The sequence below is a fragment of the Notolabrus celidotus genome, chromosome 1, assembly GCF_009762535.1.
Source record: "Notolabrus celidotus isolate fNotCel1 chromosome 1, fNotCel1.pri, whole genome shotgun sequence".
Lineage (NCBI taxonomy): Eukaryota > Metazoa > Chordata > Actinopteri > Labriformes > Labridae > Notolabrus > Notolabrus celidotus.
The window spans coordinates 15,915,800-15,941,384 of NC_048272.1; the positions used below are offsets into that span (position 1 = coordinate 15,915,800).

General features: G+C 39.4%; 2 protein-coding genes across 5 annotated transcripts in view; one reads left to right on the forward strand and one right to left on the reverse strand.

Annotated features, from left to right (window-relative positions):
* ppp4r1l (protein phosphatase 4, regulatory subunit 1-like) lies at positions 1-20,636 on the reverse strand. Of its 2 annotated transcripts, XM_034677559.1 has the most exons (21): positions 20,537-20,636; positions 20,335-20,451; positions 17,563-17,607; positions 16,914-17,043; positions 14,617-14,723; positions 14,307-14,449; positions 14,070-14,216; positions 13,487-13,594; positions 11,400-11,465; positions 10,828-10,986; positions 9,669-9,793; positions 8,093-8,610; positions 7,646-7,998; positions 6,562-6,648; positions 6,222-6,407; positions 3,616-3,777; positions 3,384-3,484; positions 3,169-3,289; positions 2,382-2,516; positions 1,837-1,978; positions 1-628 (listed from the first exon to the last, which is right to left on the reverse strand). In XM_034677559.1, the coding sequence occupies exons 2-21, from the start codon at positions 20,339-20,341 to the stop codon at positions 483-485; spliced, it is 2,988 nt and encodes a 995-aa protein (XP_034533450.1). In that variant the 5' UTR covers positions 20,342-20,451; positions 20,537-20,636; the 3' UTR covers positions 1-482. The 2 variants fall into 2 exon arrangements, with proteins under 2 accessions (XP_034533450.1, XP_034533377.1); XM_034677486.1 differs by lacking the exons at positions 20,335-20,451; positions 20,537-20,636 and having other exon boundaries at positions 17,563-17,641.
* The window catches only part of rab22a (RAB22A, member RAS oncogene family), a 20,618-nt gene continuing 13,566 nt past the window's right edge, over positions 18,534-25,585 (forward strand). The window contains exons 1-3 of one of the 3 annotated variants that reach the window (XM_034677836.1): positions 18,534-18,720; positions 23,352-23,431; positions 25,332-25,413. In XM_034677836.1, the coding sequence (XP_034533727.1) occupies positions 25,342-25,413 (72 nt within the window). In that variant the 5' untranslated portion in view covers positions 18,534-18,720; positions 23,352-23,431; positions 25,332-25,341. Of the gene's footprint in view, positions 18,721-21,542; positions 21,949-23,351; positions 23,432-25,331; positions 25,414-25,585 lie in introns of those variants that run through there. The other 2 variants (XM_034677674.1, XM_034677756.1) reach the window with 2 other exon arrangements.

A 25,585-nucleotide genomic window follows, 5' to 3' on the forward strand; every position in this document is an offset into this window, starting at 1 on the left:
TTAAGAAAAAAATCAATTTTATAATCAAGCTTACAATTAGCTTTGGAGAAAGAGAGAGAAAGAGCCTGTCGTAGTTTTTACAAGTCTGTGATCAGGAGAGGGTTCAGTTGCTGTTAGTGTGGAGGAAGAAGGTTGGGGTAACAGTTCAGGCGTAAAGACAATTTCTGAGTCCTGCTCATTTTCTGAAAACTCTGACAAGTTTGCATTTTGTGTTTTGAATGTGCGCTTTGTAGTGCCCAACCAGAGACTGGGGTGTGTTGTTTTGAGCGTTCTCATACTTTAAACTGGAATCTGAACAGCTGACATGGTTCTCAGGGGTGGTGGTTGGTGCAGGTCTGCCCAGCAGGCGAGTGGTCGGGGGGAAGGGGGAGATCTGGTTGGGTGCTGGTGTTGCAGGTTTTGCTGACTGTGAGTCAGTCAGCCAGACAGACAGGTAGGTAGACAGGCAGGTGGGCTGTAACGGGGTTCAGGTCTAGCTGAGGTTAAATCAAAGGAGCCGTCTCCATCAGGCCTTTGTTGGGGTCCAGACTGGCGAAAAAGCGGACGTCCCGGTCTTTGTCTGACTGCAGGGCCATCACGGTCTCTTCCAGCTCGTCTGAGTAGGCACAGCCCGGCTCTTTGAAGTACGCTGTGAGACAAACACGTGACTCAGTGAGCTACAACAGAAAACTGAAACACTGTCACCGTGTGCTCACGGAGGTAGTGTTATAAACTCTGGGTTAAGGCCAGGTGCTCTTCAAGAACAAAGCGTTCCTGCCTGAGGGGGAAACCAAGGAGGACGGCTGTGTTCAGGGACACTTGAGTAAAGGGATGAGCTTAAAAAGCCTTTAATAGTTCAGGGCATAAAAACTGTAACGAATATATTTTTATTTATGGGTTTTATTTGTAATTTATTTTATTGCATTTGTATTATCATTATTATTATCATTATTATTGTTATTTGTGTTATTATTGTGATTATTTTTGATTATTTTTATCTTCATCGGGGTGTGGTGGGATAGCAGAGGCTTACCCCTTTACAGCAGAAAACTACCTGAAAAAATGCTCGGAGCATTTCAAATAAAGTCTTGAAGCAGTCAATTTTTTTTAAAAAAAAGCTCATCCTATGAAGAGAACACACACACACCAAGTGAATCTATCAAAGAACTGTGTTTCTCAAATATTAGCATAGTCACATAAAACTTGGTTTCCGATACCAGCTTGTGGCTTTGATGACAAAAAATAAATATGCTGCTCCAATTAAAGGACATGGTTGAGGGTGGAAAAAGTGAAGCTAATATTCATATAATGAACATAATGTGAGCAAAGTATGCACGATTTAACATTTACATTGTTACAACTGAGTAAATTCAACAATATAATCATGTTTTTTAATGCTTCGTTATAAAAAAAATTGTTTTTGTAGTGAAATAAAAGTGTCACAAAGAGCAATGAAAGTTCTGTATAAGAACTGTGCAAATAAAGGGGGGTCTGCCACTGACACAGTAAAGGGTCTTTGGATGTGTCACAATGTGCTGATAGCAAATTCATTCATTTTAAGAGCTACACAGGGAACAAACTAGAGGTTGCTGAGAGCTGTTTTGACATCTAGCTGCTGCAAAAATATCAACCGAAGAAAACTTCAACGATAATTGCAGAGCTGACTTTTGTTTTGGTTACATTCACTTGAAAACATATCGCTCTGCTGCTTCAGAAAATTACTAAAACACCAAATTATTCATAAACCAAGAAGCTTGATCGAGTAAATATGTACCAACCTGAAAACATTATTGCAGTGATGAAAAAATGTCTTGAGAATTGTTATTATGATATATTGAGTCTTCTCTGCATCTTTACCTTTCTCCATCACGCTCTGTCGTAGAGCCTTGGCCACCAGTACTCGGACGTTGGCCACCGGGTCTGAGGAGAGGCTGAGCAGGCTGGGTAAGAGGTGCTGGCTGAACTGGTCCATGGGCATACAGTCCTCCTCCACAACGGCCTGCAGACAATGCAAGGAAACATTAAACACTCGTTCACACACACAGCGGGCCAAACACGGGAAACAGAGGGAGAGAAGTCTTTGTTACAGACGCCAGCGGACACATAGCACAGATCGGAAGAATGTAATCAGACGGAGGAGCTGACCAACAGGCTCATGAAATAAAGGACTAACATTCAAGTATTACCATGGTACACAGATGGAGTCTATAAGTCTTATGAGGGAGGAACATGACTGAAATTAATGTTACTCTTCATCTGTGTTGTAAAAAAGAAACTTCACCTTTAACTATAAGAATTTAAACTCAGAGGCTTAATCAGGATAAAGATCAGCTCTCTGTTCCATGGAAACGTTCAGTGTTTTCATCTTGATTGGCAAAGAATGTGAGATAACCTAGACAGACCTGACAGATGAAGGCGAAGGCCTGCCGCCCCACCCACTTAGGACAGTGGCAGAACCTGACGGTGAGTTCATTGATAAAGTTCAGGCCCAGGTCATCGGCCCCGCACGCATACAGCTTCTGGAGGATCTCCACAACCTGAGAGCACAGGAGGGGAAGACAGGATCAGTAATGAGACTTTACAGCTGCAGTTAACCTGCGAAGAAATGTGAATGTAGGTCAAGTTCATGTCGTTGTTTGTCTCTGAAAACAGACGCAGGTTATAAGAGACACTGTCGCTATTATGAACGCTGCAGAGCCAGAGAGTCTCATGCCTCGGTTTTTGTGTTTAAGGAAACACAGTGAGAGACGTGCCTGATGTCTCATGATGGGGAAGTAGGAACAGCAGCCACATATCTGAGCACAGAGACTTGAAACAGCTCAGTCTAAAGTTCAGACATTTAAACCACCAGCACTTCAAACGTTAAAATCTGGTGTGATGTTTTATTTGTTTATTGGTTATTTTTTAAATCTGGTTTGACCATGTTCCTTTTCATCAAACAGTCCAGTAAAACAGTATTTGGGTGAGAAAATCTCCATCTATTCATTTTACTGTCTGTCAATGCATTTCTTTATTAAGGACATATAAAACAATCTGAATATCCTTCATCAGAGTGAGTCACTTCCTGATTGTCTTTGGTTTTCCAGTGTTTTTGCTGACCAAACCATCTGTCACACACGGCATGAGTTTTCCCTTCACAAATGTTCCGTAACCAAGAAAAAGGATCCCAGAACAACAATGTAAACATACCAGTTTGTAGGAGATCCACCTGACCTCTGACACCTTATCGGAGCAGAGAGTGAGCGCTATCTGTCTGAGGTAGTCATACACGTCGTAGTGGCTGTACAACTCTATGATCAGGATCAGCTGCCTGCAGAGGGACAGAGAGAGAGAGAGGTCATTAGAGGTCAGTTAAGAGGACTTCTTTTGTTAAAACTGAACTGAGAGAGGAAAAGGAGACGCACTCTGCCAGCTCGTATCTGAATCTCCAGTTGCGACTGTTGTCCGTCACCATGAACTCCTGCAGCTGGTACAGATACTCTCTCCTCTTCTCTGCGTGAAGCAGCTGAAAAGAGAAAACATGAAGAAGCTCAGTTATCTTCCTCTCCTTCTACAGATATCCATTCAATCAATAACAGTGCTGCTGACATATCTAAACGGAAACAAAACAAACAAGATCGTTTCGTATCATCTTACCTTGAGGAAGTCGTAGAGGTGTTTCAGCACTCCAATCCGAACCTCGTCCAGGTCTTTCAGGAAACCGTTGAAGATGGGAACCAGATCAGCTGCTGTCAGCTGGTCTCCCAGTATGACTGCCAGCTCGTGGATGGAGAAAGCCAGCGTGCGTCGCACCTTCCACTGAGAGTGTGAAGTAAAGAGGGAGAGACACACAGAGGATTGTATCAACAGCTTTAAAATAAATCAGCAGCTTTAATCATGAAAGTGTCCTGACAGGAAAAACCATCACATCCTAAAATAGGAAAACTACTACTTGATGTATTTTTGGGCGGCTGCTAACACATGTTTTTGTTACGGTTTGATTATTTTCCTTCAATGAATCAAAACTGTTTGGAATACAAAGTGTCAGAAATGGTTTAGAAGCTCAAGATGGCATCCTCAAATGTTCTTTTGTTCTCTCAATCCAAATTTATTCAGTTTAGTGTGACAGAAAAGAGAAGAAACAAGAAAATGTTCACATTCAAGAACCATGAATGGAGAGATTTAACCTTAAAAAAATACTAAGACTGATAAGTTACCAAAGCCATCAATTGATCACAGAAGCTCTTAATGGAATCAAACAGAAAAAACCTCAAACTGCTACAAACAAACTGTGACATTTATCTGAACCCCTCTCAGTGCCCAGTCTGAGCCCACAGCTGAACAGTGGAGCGTTGTCATGCTAACAGTGACCCTCAGTGCAGTGATGAAGTAATGAGCAGCAGTGTGACTGAGAGCTGTCACACTCTCGGCTGCTGCCGAGTGAAGAAACGTTTCCTTTTGCACAGTTCCATCTCTTCACATGTCCTCAATCAAAGTGTCCAACCAGCAAGTGTTACTCAAAGCGAGCAGGAGAAGGATCTCAATGAGGGACACTCGGAGTGAGGGTCATCGGTTTAATCTGTGATCACTTTTATTACTAACTTTGTAAAACGCAAATTAATGTTTCCTTTCATCACAAACTGTGAGGAGCAGAAGGATGGCAAGCTGACACAAAGATTCTGAATCATCAAATTAAACAGACAGTGACTTATTAGTATGAAGTGTCCAAACCCTACAAAACCACCAGCACTAGTCAAGCTGAAGACAACCCTGGAGTGCAGACAGTGACCTCAGCACACACAGAACAACATGACTGAAGACACAAGAACCGTTTTCCTCACTCTCACACACGATCCATGAGCTGAGCTTTAAAACATCACAGCATTTACATATGTTAGACTAAATTCTTCATAAAACCAGAGTAAGCCTTCAGCCGATAACTATACTGAACAATGGATGATTAAAACAAACACATGACCAATGGAAAAAACAACCTCTCTATTTCTTATGCTCTCCATTTCAGCAGCTTTAGTGCAGATGTATTGTCTTTTTTTAACCATGACTGCTTACTTACTACTGTTTTCAAATACTTCCTGTCCTTTACAGCTGAACCGCATGCCGAGTTTTTGTGCTTCCATCTTAGCTGTAACCCAGCTGTTTAATTGTATAGTAGTTGTTTTACTTTATATCATATTCTATTCTATCATATTTTATCTTATTATTTTGATTTTTTTTGTCCATAGTGTATGCATTTATAATATTTATATTATTTTATATTATTTTATATTATTATCATGTTGAAATATTTTTTGTCCATAATGTATGTATTTATAATATTAATTTAATTATTTTTTTTATTTTTTTTAAATATTGTTTTGTCTATAGTGTGTGTATTTATAATATTAATTTTATTTCCCATTATTCTTTTTTTTTTTTTTTTAACTTTAACTATTCTATTTTAAATTGTAAGTATATGGTTGAACTCCCTGCCTCTTACTGAAAACTGCTGGAACAAAAAATGTCCCCCAATAGGGGATCAATAAAGTTATCTTATCTTACTCCTCAGGCAGAGACAGCACATAACAAGCAGTGTTTTTAATCTTTTGCTCTTATTTGCTTCCTATTCTTATCTCTCCTGTGTGTATTCATCAATCTGCAGTATCAATTATTAATAGACTAAGTGCACTTAATTATGTTTTCCACTAACAACAAGAGTAAACGCCCGTTTATCTTTGGAGAAGTCAACACTAAATCAATCCACACCAGGACTTCAGACAAAGCACTCAGCCTTTGATTTATATATTGATAGATTGAAGTCAGTTACGTTTAGATTGTCTCGTGTGTTTACTTGTGTAAAGCTAAATTAAAGTATTTAGTGTAATTCGGCTTTAGCACTCATTTTCCAAGAACAGTCATTAATAATCTCCCATTAATGATGAAAAGTTTCTCTTATAATTAAAAGGAAGCCTGTGTGATGTGAATTATTGAGATATATTAGTCTACTGCAGGGTTTTCCAGTAAATATACAACCTCAGCTGTTCAGTCAAAGGTTTATTTTTGATTACGAATAAATTTAAATGATTATTCCCAGAGCTTAAAATCCAGACAATTTCTCCTGAAGCTCAATTATATGATTAAACTGAGCTTTACATAAAGTGTTGCTGAAATAACTGCGTCTGTGGCAGCATTAATAATCATTTTCTGAAGTGACACAGTAAATCTAATCCCCCTCTGACTCTCTCAAACTCAGCTTCTCAGCCTACCTGCACATCAGTAGCGAGCGTTTCATATGTGTCCTTGAGGCAGTGCCAGTTCTGTCGTCCCAGGGTGAGAGCCACCCCCGGCAGGCTGAAGGCACAGTGTTTGGCTATCTCCGTATCCACCGTCTGAGCGCGGGCGGGGTCCGTCATGGAGAGGTACTGATCCAAAAGCTGCTGGGGGATGACATTCTGCAGACACAGGGAGATTAAAGAGCAAGGATGAAAGAGGAGCAGGGGCGCAGAGGGAGGAGGTGTTTCATAATCCTCGTTTGTGCTGATCGATAGAAACAGTGAGGGGTTCGATCAATATCCGCAGGATGTTTGATGGAAGTTGCTGACTTACCTGGATCTTAGGCCTATCCTCGGAGACCGGGCTGTGAGCAGAGTCTTCTTTTCCTTCCTCCTCCACACTCTCAATTAGTTCAGACTCCTGGGAAAAATCAGACCCACACACACGGTTAGGAAACGAGACCGCAAATTAAAGATGCATTAAATATAAACCAATCAAACATTTCTTATCACCCTTTTGAAGGAGCTTTCCGTTGCCTTGGGCATTGGCTTGATATATCCTAGAGGAATTGTACTAAAAGGAAATCTCTATTCTATCCATAAATTAAATGATTGATTTCTCTTCTTAAGAGTTTGAATCCATCAGGAAGAAAACCGCAATATATTGAACACATTTTGGTTGCGAATATTTAAAAAGCTCCTCCGTGTCTTTGGAATGCACACAGAAACATCTCCAATTTTTCAGACATGTTGCAGAACTGATGGACTGAATGAATTTCATGCAGCCTGGATCTAGAGAGATGCCAAGTCATGGCAATGAGATCTACTACAGCTTTCTTCAGAGACATTCAGATGCCCGTAAGTCCTGCGAGGATGCACAAATCAGGATTGTGGATCTGATTCAAAATCTTATGACAGTTGTGGAGTTTTCTCTCGTGTTGCTAACCCGATCACAGCCAAGTCTGATCAAAATATGCCCACTCAAGCCTGAGCTGGTGAGCTTTTACTGCAGAATATTAAAATGATCTTGTATGATCATTAACAGGACTTCTTCATGGATATTTTGCAACACTTTCAGGGTCTTTAAAAGCTGGAAACCGTTGACTAGGGACCATTTATGTTGGCTGATCAGGGCGGGAGTGTTACTGCTGAGTGTAAATGTCACAGGGGAAACAATAGTGGAGAGAAGTTAATCATGGATGAGCTGGCTTTGGAGGTAGTAACAGAGGTGAAGCTGCGTCACAACAAACGTTGGAGCCAGCAGGACTGAACTCTTCGATGTGTGCGTTTGTTTGTTTGTTCAATCTGCACATATCCTCTGCAAAACTCCTGTTAACCCTGTGTGAATCAAGCTTAAAACCACCACCTGAAGCTTTAAATAAATCTGCTCATCCTGCAAATATCTGAGAGTCTCTTACTGGAACAGGGGAGTCAGGAGGAGACTCTTCCTGGTCCTCCAGCGGCTCTGTCTGCGTCTCCTCGTCTCCTTGCTCCTGGACTGGGCTCGACTCTGAGGAAAGAGAAGTTTCCATCCTCTGCTCCTCTTCTGTGGGGCTCTCTTCACTTTCTGACTGAACCTCCACTGATTTGCTCTCCACTGATGGGCTGTCAGCGTCGCTCTCGGACTGTTCTTTGGGCTGGGGCTGGGGCGGGGGCTGGGGCTGGGGCTCTGGCTCAGGTTCGGTCTGCTCTGTGGGGTCTGCTGGGCTGTCGTCTGCAGGACTGTCGAGCTGAGCGGCCTTCAGAGCTGCTGACAACACTTGGACTTGAGCTAAGGGTAGACACACAAACACAACTCAGTCTACATGACAACACAGCGCTAGAGTTTCACATTTTCACATCACTAACTCTCTCTGTATTCTCACCTTGCACATCAGGGTCGTCCATGTGAGGTTGCAGACAGTCCAAGACTTTCTGGATCTGGTCGCTGGTAGCTTGGCCAGGGCTGGGTTTTGAATCAGAACAACTGTCCTTATATTGCTCCTCCTCTTCTTCCTCCTTCTGTTCCTCCTTCTCTACCACTTCCCCTGAAGTTTGACTACCAAGCATTTCAAGTTCCCCGCTGATGTCTGGTAAAGGCGATCTCCAGTAGTGAAAAGAGTTAAAGTTCTCATCGGTCTGCTCCATTTCTCTTGTGTTCCTTGAGTTGTTTGTAGTTACAGGGCTGGTGTTGCAGTTTGAGATTGTCCGGGCGAAGCTGCTGTGCATCTCTCTGGGAGCTGAAGCGTGGTTGTCGTCGTAGTTGTGCATATCGTCGGCTGATGACACGTGCTCCGGGGAAGGCGTGGCACGGCCATCCTGATTGGGGGGCGTGTGGGTGATGGTCCTTTCTGTGTGGCAGCTGCTGATGCCGGAGCAGTTCAGAGAGTTCAGGGAGCAGTCACTGAAAAGAGAGTAACACAACGTCCATCTGTTAAATACAATTATCTCACTGCAAAAACAAAAAAATTTACTTCAGAAATGTGTGATAACTAATGAAATTGTAGATTCACGCTCTTCAAGTGTCTCTTATGAGGTAACGAGGAGGTTAAAGGATCCATGAAAAACACATCAGTGTCTTCTTCAAGTCCTTTCACATCCCTGACTTGCAGATAAACTCTTTCACTAAGAAAAACTGGTCGGACCTGATCACACCCAGGCAACAGGGACCAGTGATGCAATACTTAACCCTGTTTGTACAGACACAAGTTCATAATTGCACTGATACAGAACACAGCTGTGATCACAGCCTGAATATACAGGAGGAGCTCACTTTATTAAGTAACAATACCTTCTGATCTGGTAAGATATACAAAAGAGAACAAAAGCCAGAGAGCGGTCTGTGTTTATGCCCCTAAGCTGTGGAACTCTGCCTCTGGACATCAGAACAGCAAGCTCCCTGAGTGATTTTAAAAGTATACTCAAGACTTACATTTTTATTTTTATTTGTCTTTATATCTTATTAATTACTTCTTCTATTAATATTATTTGATATTCTTAATTATTGTGTATAGGAGCAACTTTAATGACTGAATTTCCCCCCGGGATAAATGAAGTATTTCTGATTCTGATTAATCTAGCTTTTAATTTGGAGTAATTTGTTTTCAGCCCTGGACTGCATTGATATCATAATCATTGATTTAACATTTATTTATCTTATTTAATTATTTATTTATTTACTGTATTTATCTGATCTTTTTAACTCTACCTTATTTTTAAATTTTCTTTCTACTCTTACTTATTTTTATTAATTTTACTGTATTGATTCTATTTTATTTATAATCATGACTTTTATAATTTTACCATTGCTGTTGTTTTCTGTCCCTCTGTTATTTTGTGAAGCACGTTGGGCTGTATGTTTGTATGTATGAAAGGTGCTATATAAATAAAGTTGAGTTGAGTATTAAAACAACAAAGAATTAAGTATTACATTAAAGAACAGCAGCTGTAGATGACACTCACCTGTCTAATGTACACCTGGGGAGCTCTAGTAGTGCCCCATCCTCTCTGAAGTGAAGGCCTGTGCTGGAGGGATTGGCAAAGGTGGAGATGAAACGTCCCAGAGACTGGAAGGCAGCCTGTCGCACCTGCAGGTGGAGCAGAGAGAGAATCTGTCAGAATCATCATCACTGAAAACATTCCTCAGAGCTCAACACTGAAATGATCTCTGACTGTGTACAAGGAGGATTATTTGCTTTGGTGAGCGTCAATCCAAACAGACACAGACAGTGCAGCTCTGTTTATAGTGCGTTAGTCTGCATATACAGACAAGATCCAACTTGTTCATTGTCTCAAGCTGTTTGAGCGGCTAAATATGGACCCTCATGGACGCGGGGAGATGCCAAATGTACAACACACGGAGACACACTGATGCCGAAAATACTCCTCACACTTTCGTCTGCAGACCAAACACAGACTTCCCTCAAGCTTTGAGTCTTGTTGACAATCATATCTGCACACTGATCAAAAGTAGAGTATTGAATAATAATAATAATAATAATGATAATAATAATAATAATAATGATCTTTATTTATATATCCCCTTTCAAAACAGAGGTACAAAGTGAGGAAGACAATAATAGGAAATTAAACAATAATTTTAAAAAAAAGTTTAAAGATGAAAAAAATAAAATTTAAAAAATATATGATAAATATACCATTTTTTATTAATATAAAATTAATGAAAATTGGAAATATAAAAATATAAAATAAAATGATAAAATCCTGCAAGCGATAATGCCAGAAAAATAATAAAAACCTCTTGACTAGTTGGTGTGTCATTTTCTAAATTCCACCTTTTCGCTAATGTTTTTTTTCCCAAAATATTTTTTTATAAATATGAATTTGCATTTGTTAGATATACAAGATTATTTTTATTAACTTGAATATTTACTATAAAATGAATAAAAACAAAGAAGTCTCATGTTAGTGGAGATAAGGCTCAGAGCTCAAACTCAGCAACAGAAAGATAAGTCCAGAAAAAGCAACAGCTGCTCAGTTTGTCGACATTGTTTAGAGGAAGTTACAAGACAGAAATGTCTTTGTAATATCATGCAAGAGAATGAATTTAAAAAAGACATGTTTTCCTGTGTGTGTTATGTTGTGTGTGTTTGTGTCTTACCCAGCGAGACTGGTCACTGATGAGGCTGATAAACAGTGGGGACAGTTTTGCACGTCGCACTTCCGGAGAGGTGGAGTTAGAGACCATCATGAAGCACTCAGCACATGCTTTCCTGATGCCCCACAAACTGTCTGAGCACAGGTCGAAGAACTTGGGCATCTGTATAAACAGACAGAGCAGAGTCAGAGTCACTTTAGATAAACATTGAACTTGTGAACTGCACATGAAATGATTGTGGTGTTAAAGGAGAGCAGAATATGATGTTAAATTACATGACAGCACTTTAACCATAAAGAGCTCTGAAACAACTCCACAGAGGTAACAAGTGAAGGACATCAGTGTTACACAATCATGGTGCTGACAGATTTGAAAGTAGCCATATGTCAAACAGGACAGGTGTCAATATAGTAAGTGCATAGATATGGTGGTCTTCCTTTTGATAGTCGGGGTTGCTTTTGTTGGTCACACAGAGAGGTTTCAAGTTATGAAACGGTCTTATTAAACTCTCTGAGTGTTTAGTTGTGGTGCTCGATTGACATAATCAGAGAAAAACACATGGTAAAGCTTCTCACCAGTAGTTTTTCTGTGGCCTCCTGACCCACAATAGAACAAAACTCTCCAAAGTTAGCAGCACAGACCTGAAACACACAAAACAAATATAACAATGAACAAAAGCAAACGTACAGGCCTGATAACCATCAGGCAACAACCACAAAGTATTACAGAGCTGCATCGGGTCTCATGAGAATGACAATTACGACAAGACAAGAAAAATAATCATACTCATATTATGGTATTCTAGAAATTTCAAGTTATGTAATGAATGTCCTTCAGCTTTATCATCTTAACCTTTGTCTCCTAACATCATGTGCATGTGCTTTGTTGTGTCATGTCTTGGGGGTATTTACACGACCTAGTGAACTTTATTCCCATATTACCAGAAAGGAGAGTTCTGAACTGTGGAGTTTCATCAGAATACACCAAACTGATTATGTTATTACTCTGTAGTACTTTTCACTATTCTCTATCTCCGTATACAGACATATCCAAATACACTACGAGTCAAAAGTTTGGACACACCTTCTCATTCAATGCTTTTTATTGATTTTTTATTTTCCACATTGTAGTTTAATACTGAAGATATCAAAACTATGACATAATATGGTTTTGCCATAATATGGATTACAACAGTAGTCAAATAGGGTCATCCATTGTGTACTAACCCTACCTCTGAACACAACTGATGGTCTCAAACACATTAAGAAGGCGTGTCATTCTACAAATGAACTCTTGACAAGGCTCATGTTAATTAGAAACCATTCCAGGAGACCACTTCATGAAGCAGACTACCAAGAGAGAATACCAAGAATGTGAAAAAGCTGTCATGAAGGAAAACGGGGGCTACTTTACAGAATCTAAAATATAAAACATATTCTGCTTTAATACTTTTTTATCATTATATTGCGACTCAACTGTCTCACATTGCACATTATATGTTGTTTTTTTAATATGACCCTGGATTGACCCTTTTGCCATCTGTCACAATCACACCATGTCAAACTGTCACCTCTGTATAACATGTCCTTACTGCCATATATATATATATATATATATATATATATATATATATATATAAGTTATATTTTTGGACTTTTATACCTTAGTTTAGATAGGAGAGGACAGTGGATAGAGCAGGATGCTGGGTGAGAGAGTGGGGGAATGACTTACAGGAAGGGAGCTGCAGGCTGGAATCAAACCAGGGCCAGCCACTTTATGAGCATACGATGTTATTATTATTATTTTAACTTTATTTAAATGTATTCTCTACTTGTGCTATATTTTGTTAATAAATTATTATCTATCTTATTTTTAAAAATATTTTTAGGGGCTTTAACACCTTTAATTATAGTGGAGAGGACAGTGGATAGTGTAGGAAACTGGGAGAGGCTGGGGGGTACGACATGCGGGATAGAGGCCACAGGCTGGACTTAAACCCGGGCCATCCGCTACAGTGGTTAGCCACTTCACCATTAGGCTAAGTCTGCGCACCTCTTATCTTATTTCAAACATCCACCTGATCATATTTTATTTGTTTTTCACAAAGTTAACATCACATTCCTTCATTTCGTTCTTCAGCTGCAGTTTCAACAAAGCCTTTGTTTTGAGATCTACAAATCGTGTTTTTTCTGCGTCATCACAACAATTTCAACAGATGGTCCAACTGCAATGATGTAGTTTGTGCAGTTGTCCTATTGTGCAATTTTCAGGCATGCTTCATCTCTGATGACTCATTAAATGAAATAGAGATTTTTTATGTTTATTGAGACTGCTGCCCCGGGCAACAACAGCAAAAGAACAAATGAACTTCAAAGTGCAGCTTCAGAGAAAAATAGGATTACACGAAAGCAAGAAATAGTAAAAAAAAAAGGTTCAGTTCCGCCTAAGAGTTAACATTCCTCACAGAAACAACAGTGTGTACGCTGAAGGGATGCCTAAAACAGAGTGAATGCTGACGCACTGTGTAACTGAATTTATTATCCGTAATGAGACCCACTTAAACTCCAGGTCAACTGAGTGTTTGTGGCTGGAGCATGGACAGATTATTATCAAGGCTATTATTTTCAACCTTTAGCGGAAACACTGGTTTTGAGAAAGTTACCTTGCGGACTTGGAAGAGTCGGACATCACTGCACAGGTCGCAGAAGCGTGGCAGCAACAGATGCTCCACTGTGTCTTTGCTCAACATGGTAACGACTTTGCACATGATCTGTCAGAGGAGGAACATGGAGAGAGTAATGAGAAGATGTTTGTGTGCGTCAGTGGCTGAATTTGAAAAACCAAAAATTGATCCAAGCAAATAAATTAGACAAAAGATACAAATTAGAATAGATACAATCTTTATCCAGTGGAATATTCATCTTAATCACATTCAATTTAGAGGGTTTCAACTTTGACAGTTTCATAAAGCATGATCTATTACAGATAATGAAATCTGAAATCAGAATCTCCCACAGCATCGATCACGCTGTGTCGACACAAAGGCTGTTTGTATTTGAGACTGTTGACTGGATTAGATAAAGACACTGACTGATCACAGGGAAGTGAATGTAAGAGCACTGCTGTGCCAGCGGTTTAACAGCAGTTTGTCTCGTGTTGTGTGGTTTTCAGTAAAATTCAATCCAAGCCCTTCACCCTGAAAATAAAGAACCAATCACTTTTATTAAATCTCTTTTAAATCTTACCGCAACTGCCTCGATTTTGTAGTCGTCGTCACTGCTGGGTTCTGTGAGTTCAAGCAGAACCGGACAAACTTTGGTCTCCATATCGGCTTTAGAGATCAGGCCCTGCTCCAACAGAACGAGCAGTGCCGCCTGGCTGGTCTTCCTCACCTGGGAGAAAATGGAGGATTTAAAAAAAATATGCTTACACTCTGGGGCTCATTGTGGAAAGCTGCTACAAAGGCGTCAGCCTGAACCTACCTGGTTATTTGGATCCGTGAGATATCGGACTACAATGGGAACCAAGTATCTTGAAAAAGCAGCGGGGAAGTTGGGCCGACTTTCATGCAAGAACATGGCAATGTTGGGGACTTGCTCCATGAGTTCAGCTCGTACTGTGGGCTCTGTGTCAACACATTAAAGGAATGAAATAGGTTAAATACAGTGCAACTTTTGAGTGTGAGTTTAAGAGCATTTTAATGAAAGATAAAATGATCAAGTAAGTCGGACAGAAGGCACAGATTTATCCAGACACGACGACTAATGGATGAAAAAGAAAAAAAACTTCTACCTCCATCTTCTGACATTCTGGCAACTGTCTCCATGACACTGATAAAGTCATTCTCATTGTCACTGAACTCTCGAAGCACATCAAGCAGGCCGCGAGCCACGATCTGCCTAGAAAGCAACAGAAGCGTCAAGTTAGTAGAATGCCTGCCAATACCTACAAGTGCTGAGAGCACACACACACACACACACACACACACACACACACACACACACACACACACACACACACACACACACACACACACACACACACACACACACACACACACACACACACACACACACACACACACACACACACACACACACACACACACACACACACACACACAGCACTGACAGCGCTGTCAAGAAGATTACATACACACACACATGTGCTTAGAATTGACAGGAGGGCTTGAACCCTGCAAAGCTGAGCATGAAAAGCATGGAGACAGGAACGAAACGTGTTCCTGTGGGGGCGACAGAGCGGTGTTAGAGAGGCTATCTGCCTCTCTAACACCGCTCACTGTATAAGAAAGACAACATGAGAAATATCTGAAAACACACACAGATGTTTGAGTCTGTATCGAGTAAGAAAAGCTAAAAAGGAAGAATGGCGTTGTCAAGTAGATGCCCTGCTCAGACAGACACCATCCACCCCTGGCCCAACTTGAAGTCTTTTGGCATTCTGGCACTCCAGAGTTAAAGCAGGTATGTGATTAGTAAATACACAGGAATGCTGACACTATCCAGATGACTATGACAAAAACACATCGAGACAACTGCAGATGGAACAATGTGTTCCAAATATTTCCATGCAGAGCCTAATACAGTTAGAGCATTATTCAGTTCCCTTTACATGATAGACACAAAGAAAAAACATGAAACTATATTTTAAATGTACTATTGAGCATTGTGTGAGTCATTAAACATTTGCATCAGAAAATTAAATGAACAATCTAACAAACTTTTTAAATAGTTCAAATAAGAACTTTTCTGTCCAAGCAAAACGCAAAACTTAAATTCTGTGCATAAGGAAAATAACTGTTTCAAACTAAGTTGAGAAATTATTTAATATTCAAATTCCATTTGAAAATACAGCTCCATCTTTTTTTACAAGAGGTGACAGATCTGTGTCATTTCCCAGATGTTTCCTTGATTCTAATTTCCACTCGGTTGCAGATGTTTCCTTCATGGTAGGAACCACTAGAGATGGCAAACTGCTGTCAACACAGATCCTCAGCGTGAGGACATATTAGCCGGTTCTGCAACAGTTCTGTTTACATGCATTAGTTGTAATGTTTCAGAAGAGTTACTACCACACCAGAATGCTGAAACAGAACAGAAAAGGTGTTCATCCTCTTAAAAGGAGTAATGCTTCAAGATTTGATTGGTAAAGGCCGCTTCTGTTTGATGCCTGTCTGCTACCCAGGCACACCACACTTGACATATGTTTATTTAATGCAGATTCAGTCCTCACTGTTGAGTACCTGGAGCACCCTTTACTGTAGTTTTTATGGTTTTTCATGCAGGGTGTGTTCTGTCTGACGTCAGGAGCCATGTGGTAGGCTATTAACTTTATCAGTAAATGGCATAGTGGGGTGTGTCTTCTTCAATGAAGCACTCATCCTCTTTCAGCACAAGTACCTTGTGTTTATCTCAAATTCAAAATGTCTGGTTGTGACAGGATGTGTTCTAAAAATTACAAAACGAAAAATGACATCACTGAAAGCTGCTGTTGGTAAGAATGGTGTAAAAAACGTTGCTTTTTCTGCTGGGTTTGGAGAAAAGGTGAAAATGCCCATCGGTACTCATCGGTAAGTGGCGTAATTTGAGACTACTGCAAAATCTCTGCGTTTTCCAATGCCTATGTATAAAGCAATGTTATTATTCCCCTTGTTCCTGTTATGACGGACCAATCATAGCTAATCTCAAATCCTCTGTCCTGATTGGTTAAGGGGCGGCCCCTACTACGTCCTCCCATTGGTTATGAGTCCGGCACTATCATGACTGCACACACCGATCTGTGTTGGGGGGTCTAAGAGGAAATCTGGTTGGGAGGGATAGTGTTGACAATAGAAGTCCCTCTCTCTGAACAGATGTTTACTCTGTGACTACCAACAGCAGCTTTAATTCAACAGTCAAAGCTTTCGAACATCTTTTTAAATGTGCATCTTCTGCCCCAACACGTCCTCACAACTCAAAAACTACAAACAAACATCCTACTGTCTGTCTGTCCATCTGTCTGTCTGTCTGGTCAATGCACAGTGTGGAGTCCACAGAGTGACCACAGAGTGACCACAGAGCTCCTCTTACCTGTTGAAGACATTCTCACTGAAGGCGTATTTTTCTAGCCTCCCCAGAGGAGTGAGGTTGTCCTGTCCCGCATCGAGGAAGGCTGTGATGCGGATCCCGTCGCACTCTGAACCATAATCATCGAATCCAACTACGGAACGGAGAAGAGATTATTTCATACGCGCACAAACTGGAAACTTTCTGAAACACACAGCTACTACCCGCCTATAAAACCACAACATTTGTACATTTGAATGAGAACTGGCAGATGCAGCAGAGTGATCACTGTGCCATGCTGAAGACTCTGACTCAGAGTAAATGTGTGAACAAAGCAAAAAGGCTCATGTCTAATGGTTTATTTTGTTTAATTTTCGAAAGACCATAAATATGCTCTGGCTTTGCAGCTGGAGTTAAACGCTGTTTCATCACCCCAGCAAATGCAGACAACAGGGACTGTTGGTCTATATAAACGCTAATAATAGAATAGCGTAAAACCCTGAAATGCCGTTGACAGCTCTAAATTTCTCATGGGCAAACAGGGTTGCTAAGAAAGATGACACTTCCACAGACATAGCAAACACAGCCCAACATATTTACAACATGTTAAACCATCACATGGTTTGTTCACATGTTTGTTTTACAACAAAATAAAAAAAACAAGAATACTCACAATCATCCAAATCGTCGTGGCCATCTTCAAAGTATAAAGATAGACCTGCAAGGATAAGACGATTAGAGGGTGAATCCATGGCAGCAAACGTGTCATCAACATACCATCAGTCTATGCGCGACCACTCCCCCAGACAAAATGAAAAGACTTGTGGGTTGGCAGGTTTACAGGCTGACAATTACCGAGAGGGGACAAAGTCTGCTTCAATCAGACAATAAATCAGTGTGGTCGCACTGAAACGTAGAGCATCATCGGTGAGGTGACGCATAAACGGAAGAAATCAAAACAGAAAATACAGACGTGACATTTTCCACTGGATTCAACACTTCTGTCTCAGATGATTTTATTTCTTAAACACACAAAGAGGATGTACAAAACCTCCCTGAAGTGGTGCTGGATCCCACAAGTCATGGATGCCACAGATCATTTTGGTGCATGAACAAACATCTTTTATTTTTTTCATAGAGAGCTCACCTGAGGGAAACCAGCTACTGTTAAAACATCATGAAGCTCTGATTTCTGAGTGTAGGTACGTTTCTGTTGTTTATTTCTCAATGCTTTTCATAGTCATAAGACACTTTATCCACCGCCTGACACCAAACCCTCAGGCACAATGTTTGTATTTATACGTGTATGTTTGTTTCTTCTTTTGACTCACTTCTCTTTATAGTAATTTAAATGTATGCCCGGTGTTTCTGGGTTTTGATGCACCTTAAATGTATGCTTCTTTGCCTCTATTCCGAATACAACACCTACTCATAATGTGTTTAGTAGTCATTTTTCTAAAGTAGTTGGTTTATACTAGGGATGTACACAATTAATCGACTATCGATTAATTGATTGTTAAGAAATCGCTCGAAACACGCATTTTTGTTTTCAGTTTTCCGTCACGTGGAACAAACATCACGTGGTCTCATATTACACTCAGCTATCAGGTAGGTGTTTTAAGTTTAAAGCATGTTTCGATTTGAATCAGCTGTTACAGGTGTTAAGGACAGCGGAGACACTCAGTTGGGGGATGCGACTGAGTGACCGTTCTCCACGAGTGCTTTTTTGAGAGGATCAATGGGCAACTGCTGCCTACAACGATACGGACACGAAGGTTGACAACTTCAAACAGGACATTTCCCCAACTTTGGATACAAAGCCAACAGACCGGTGGGAATTCCTAGTACGCTATGTTTGCAGACCATCAACATCAGAGCCGTCTGAGCGTTTCTGCAGCTAGACTGATTATGACCCGGTTGCGCTCCCGGCTGACACCTGACCGAAAACACGTTTATTTTCATCAATAAGAACGAGTAGACAGAAAACTGGACACTGTGAGTCTGAAGTACTTTTCTGTTCGTAGTATGAGCCTTCACTTTATAAGACTATGTCTGCAGAGAATATTTTTATGAGCCTGATCGTTGATAGTCATTAAACATGTACCCGTATTCAATACTGTCAGTTATATGCATTGTGTTGCTGTAGAAAATATAATTTAGGGGGAAATAATTGATCGTTAACATTTTCGACAAAAATCGATCACGGAAAATACTTAAAATGTACATCCCTAGTTTATTTATACTGTGCATCTTCAAAAATGTATGCGTCAGTGACCCCTTTTTAACATTTAAATTGGTCTCATATTGTCTGTCTTTCAATTAAATCAGAAAAAAATGACTTTGAGGCTTCAGAAAGGATTGTAACATTTTTTTTAAATTATAACCTCGAAAGTAGAGATACCAGGGACTAAAGCATAACTCTCTTAGAGTAGTTTATGATCTTTGAGGCTGGAAATAGAAAATTGTTGATTTGTTTCAATAAAATGCAGCATAGTTGCAGGGGAAACACCTAATTTGAATTCAGGTTAACTTCTTACTACATAACCAATATCTTAACCAAGACCTTTACAGTTAAATAGGCAACTACAAAGTCATCAAGCCCCCTATACATTAAGTAACATCCGCATAGTCGTATGTGATAAACACGAACTTGATATGCAGATGTTACATTCAAACACTTCCTTTTATTTGGGTGATAAAACAACAAATCAAGACACTTGATTCACTTCAGTCCTGAATATGGGACAATAACTAGTCCAAAGAAGAGTCCAGAAAGAGATCTAAGAAGGAGAAGCATGTGGTGGAACGGCTGTAAGCCAGTGTTTACAGCTGGACAAGCAAGGGAATGTGCACGAAATGTACAAAACAATACCTACTTTGAAACGGCGCATTAAACGCGGTGTTGTGTGTGGAGTAAATTTAACTGCGGGTGGTTGAAGAAAACCCCTAAAAGCATGTTGGCCAAGAACATCATCTCCCCTTTGTTATGGTATAAAGGAGGATTTGGCCAGCTTATGGCTGAAAATGACTTTAGCAACTCGGCTAACGTTAGCTAGGTCAACGCGCTATGGCAACAGTTCGATAATATACGCGAGTGGGGGCACGTTATGGTGTCTAACTTCATGAAAGAGTGCTTATAAAGAATCATTAACATATACTGGATATTTATACGTTTAGATGCAGCCCCACAATCACACATTTCGATCCCCCGGAGCAGCCTCCGTTAGCCAGCTGGCTAGTAGTGCTAAGTTTGCTAACATGGCTCGTCCAGCCCTTTCCTATGACTTGGCTCCTCTTAGCAGCACTTTGCCTCAGAACAGTACACATTTAGCAAAGCAGGGAACACTCTGTTAAGTATTAATCCAGTGTAAACCGAAATGCAGCTGTATAAGTCACAATAAGACTCGAAAGTATTGAAGAAAACAGTATTAAAAAGTGTGATTACCTGCCATCTTGAGTCTCGGCTCGGCTCTGCGGGCTGCCGTCCCGTGTGGGCTGTCACCACCGCTCAGCTGTCACTCAAACACGGCCGCTCACTACTTCCTCAAACTACTTCCTGGTGCTGGAAGAGACCGGCTGATTATACATGTAAAAATACGACCTTTAACCGGTAAGAGCTGCTCGGCTGAGGCTCAAACAAGACATACCTGAGCATAAATAGAGCCTATGGGCTTTGTGTATCTGCAAACAAAAAAGAGCCGGTGTTCTGACGAGTTGTGCTGCTTTGTCAAAAAATGCTACCCGATAGCGAATCCATAGCGCTGGTACGGAAGAGGATTAGGGCCACTGGGGGGGAAAAAAAATGAATGTCCATTTTCATTATTATTATTATTATTATTATTATTATTATTATTATTATGAGAAAAAGAGTCCGAATTCTGACTTTAACCTTAGAATTCTGACTTTTTTATCAGAAAAAAAAGTAAGGTCGTTTTTTTTAATTGTTATTTTCATTATTATTATTATTATTATTATTATTATTATTATGAGAAAAAAGTCAGAATTATGGGATTTCTGACTTTCAGAATTCTGACTTTTTTCTCAGAAAAAAAGAATTAAGGTCAAATGTTTTTTAATTATTATTCTGAGAAAAAAGTCAGAATTCTGACTTTTTTTGTTAGAATAATAATAAAAAATTGACCTAATTAATTTTTTTCCCTGGTGGCCCTAATCCTCTTCCGTACTCTGGCAATTTGCTTTCTGTTTATGCTTTTTTAATTTCTACAAACGGGGGCAAGTGCAATGTAAGAATAAGGTGAAAATATTTTGGTACTTTATTATAAGACTTTTTTGTAATGTTTCAGGTAAAATGTATCATATACGTATCACGTATCTTCTTTTAAATCACAGCAGAAAACATATTTTTATTGAAAGGCCTTCCTGTAATATTGTTTTATCCACGATGTTACATTCATTTTTAATCTACTTTTATTTATGGTTTTCTTTTATACACTCATTGTTTTATGTGTTTTACTGATTTTAATTGTTTAATTGTTGTTTAAATTGCTTTTCTTAGTTTCTCTTTTATTCTTTTATTCAGCTGTTCCTCTTAAATTGCCCCGAAAATTGAATCGTATCACGTTGGACTAGTATTTATTTACAGTCTATGGTATTTCCTATCAAGCGCCCAGGAGTGTGGTTCTACGCATGCGTACATGTGCGAAGAGTCGCATAGTGGCACGATTCGCTGGGTAGCACTATTCGACAGAACACCGGAAAAGTCACGTGACCACACGCCGTCGTTCAAGATGGAGACTGAGCGTTTAGATGTCTTTACTGTGAGCTAGCTAGCTGTGGACTAAATTCTCAATATGGCACATCAGGCGGACTACCAGCCGCTGTAAGGATAGTAGCGAGATTAGTAACTTAGTCTGAGATGTGCATTTGGCAGCTCTTGACCACGATGAGGTAAAGTTTTTGTAAACATAGACCACCTGAAGAATTTTCAACATCAGAGGTAGCCAGAGGAGAAAACTGTCAATGGTCATCATCACTAACTCATTTTGAAAGAGAGGAGATCGATATGGCCCTGAGAGAGTTAAAGGTTTGCCTCCTGGGGGTGAGTGTGCTTCGATTTTTATTTAAACATGTACATATGATCCTCACTATTCATCTGACTGTACCTGTGGCATCAGATGAGCCTCACTGCTCTTAAATTAGCTTGAGCCGAGCTGATGGACATGTTTGTTTACATGAGTTAAATATGCGGAATACTCTGAACTGTGAGCCTGGTGGGGTAAACATATGTTCACTTACCTCTCAAATTACTGTCTTTATGAACGTACAGGTCATCAGATCAGTCATAGGCAGAGCACTTTTACATGTCTGAGCAACAACATATAATTAAAATGGTTTATTTTCCTCATAAAGGATTCATAAAACTTCCTGACATCTCAGCTACTCCATAATCTGCTATTACTATTATCTGAGTGTGTAAAAACGATCAGCCAGCCATTTTCTGCTCTAGTTTCTAAAACTGAGGATTTACTGTAGTGTATTATTATTAATACTATTAAAGTCGTCATTTCCTGTGCCTAAGGAATCTAGTACTTAATTATTTCTTTTAGCACTACCACTTATATAGCTATTACCACCATTGGTCTTTCCTGTCCTTTGTAATGAGGTGTTGAATACCGGATAAAGATGCATGCATGTGTTGACAACAAGGTTGCCATTTTGCAGTGTTCTATTACTACTGTTCTGTTTTTGATAAGAATTTACTTCATGATCAGTGAGGTTTTAGTTGATCTCATATTAATTTTCTTAACAATAGCCTGTTTAATACATCCTTGAGGTAACCTCAAACCTCATATCAATAATCTGTTTACAATATCTAAATCTATACATGAAGTATTTTATCAGATGTTTGGACTGCTTGTCAGATAAAACAAAAAATCTGAAGTTGACAAATTTGATCCTTGGAAATGTGCTGGGGTTTACATGTATATGTATTTACACTTTTTACACTTTACTGGCAAAATTCTTAAGCTGATTTGTAAAAAAAAATGTCAGACTGATCAAAAATATGCAAAAGAGTGTTTGTTGCAGCCCTGAAGCATTTTAACTTTCCAGAAAAACATTACTGGTCTTTGCTTCGTGCACTTTTTAAAATAGTGACAGCCACAATATTCATGCACATCAGGACTGCTTATAGAACCACAACAAAGGCTGTGTTTTCTCCACCATTATCTCATTAATTAATTGCAGTTAAAATATTCTCTATACCCTCCCTTCTTCATCAACAAAAACATAAACCAAACAATGACCCCTTGATGACGTCTTCCCTGTTCAACTATCGCACAGTAGCAGACCTACAAGGGAAGCAGGAAGGAAGACACTGCCGTGAAAAAGCGATCGCATCTGGGCTCTTTGCCAGAGAAGTGTTTTTATAGTTGTGATTACATGTGTAGTAATAGTTTCTGACTATGTTTAGTAAGCAGCTTCTTTATTTTGTCTGTGCAGGACACTGGAGTTGGAAAGTCGAGTATTGTTTGGAGATTTGTGGAGGACAGCTTTGACCCAAACATCAACCCAACAATCGGGTGAGTTCCTGCTGTCTCCCACGAGTCACGTTACTTCTCTCTTTAAGAGGTTTGTGTTTAGGTTCATAGCGGGACGTTATCATGTGGTCTGTATTGGTGAAATGCTTCCAAAGCTGAAAAAAACGATCATGCATGTACTCTGATTTTTAATTAACTGTTCAAATCCCCTTGTATACTCAAAAAGCCAAACATCTTCTGCTTCTAGCCAGGTTTGTTATAAGAAGTTGTTTTTTGTCTTATATGAGAATGCACTGGAGGTCTTTCTCTTTACAGAATCAGAATCAGAATCAGAAATGCTTTATTTATCCCTGGAAGGGAAATTCGGTCATTACAGAGCTCTTATAAACAGTAGGTAAGAAAGTCAAAATATTAATAGAAGAAGGAATAAAATAAGTTATAAATATGAATAAAATAAAACAAAACAAAATAAAATAAGATATAAATACGATTAGAATAAAATAAGATAAGATAAGATAATAATAAAAAAGTATATACAGAAGCGCAGAATAGTTAGAACAACCTATGTACAAAAGTGCTGGGAATTAAGTAGTTATATATATATACAAGAATGTTAACGTCAATTCAAAAGGTCATGCTCATCTTTTCTACTGTTGACTAATCAACAATACATTGATTGATGAAAATTGAAGGTGTTCTGTTGAGTTCTAAGGCTTTGTTGAAAAACAGTCTCATCAATGAGGCTATGGATTAGCACTATTTGTGTACGGTGGTATATTAAAAAATAGGGGTAAATGTTTCTTTTTTTAAATATATATATATCATTTTCTTATTAGAAAGCATACAGGACATCCAAACATTGCTGACTTTACAGACAAAAAACAAAAAAACAAATCACAACACATTGGCAGTTGTGGAAAAAATAAACTGAAAAAAAAACAAAAATAATGATGTGAGTAAATGAAAACTTCAATTTAAGTGATGGGCTATAATGGTGGCAGCAGGTTATGAGTTTTATATAGGTATGACTTATCTTTCAGCTTAGTGGGTATTGAGCTTGTCTCTAATGTAGTCCATAAAAGATTTCTCAAACTTATTAGAGGAGTTATGGATCGTGAATCTCAGTTACTATAAGATTAAGGTAAGCATGTTTTGGTACTGTATGTGAATACATTTATTTAAGATTTCAATTGAAGCGTATATCTCAATAGACTAATATCCTCTGTCAAATAATGTTCCTAGTGATGACATGGATGGTAGGGGATGCACAGATAAACAAAGAGCACACCTGAGTAGGTAGCACTATTTGACAGAACACCATCAATATTATTCAGAAATTCTAGCTTCAGTAATAGTTCTGATTCTGATGAACTAAGGGATTTTGTGGATGTGGATCAGCTCCAGGAAGCTACTTCAAGACATCTTTATTTTTATGAGCGATATGAGGAAGACCTCAAGCTGGATCAATACATCAGCATTGATCAGCTGAGACAGACACATCTCTGTCAGCATATGTTGCCCTAATCAATACCAGGGGACTGCTGAACAGAGCCTGGATTGTTTGAACTAAATATAAACAGCCACAGAATAACATAAACAAACACAGATGGATTATTTATGTTATATTTGCAGACACATTGTTGTTGTTTTTTTAACCAAAAGCTTATTTGAGAATCAAAACAAACAGTTGATATTGTTGACAGCTTCAAAAATACTTAATTTTTATAGAGCTGTAATTAATACAAGAGCTTTTGAGTGGTTTTCATTTGGTACTCTGTTGTTTACTAAAGCTGGTACACATTTTAAAATACCTCAAACCAGATGATCTCAGAGTTGTAACATTTGTTGTAATAAAACCTGAGTAGCAGCTCCGTAACATTCAATCTAACACATCTGTAATGTGACACAGAATATCAGTACTATTATCATTTCTTTTCACCAGGGCGTCCTTCATGACCAAGACCGTGCAATACCAGAATGAGCTGCACAAGTTCCTGATCTGGGACACGGCAGGACAGGAGCGGGTGAGTAATATCCACTGAGGTTTTGGCCCTTAACGTTGTTTTCAAACGGACTCCTGGATTGTAGATCTGAGTGTTTCATGTCTGCGCAGCCAAACCACAACAACACACAGTTATGACACTGTAATCAATCGGTTTGACTTGGCTGATTTGAAAATCTACTGATCCCTCCCAT

Bases quoted from the DNA above. Each gene is read 5' to 3' on its own strand.
- ppp4r1l (XM_034677486.1), bottom strand. From the start codon at position 17,641: ATGGATTCACCCTCTAATCGTCTTATCCTTGCAGGTCTATCTTTATAC. The intron at 17,044-17,562 runs GTGAGTATTCTT...TCCGTTCCGTAG, and splicing joins CCACGACGATTTGGATGATT to TTGGATTCGATGATTATGGT. The intron at 6,408-6,561 runs GTAAGTCAGCAA...CTGTGTCTGCAG, and splicing joins AGGATAGGCCTAAGATCCAG to AATGTCATCCCCCAGCAGCT.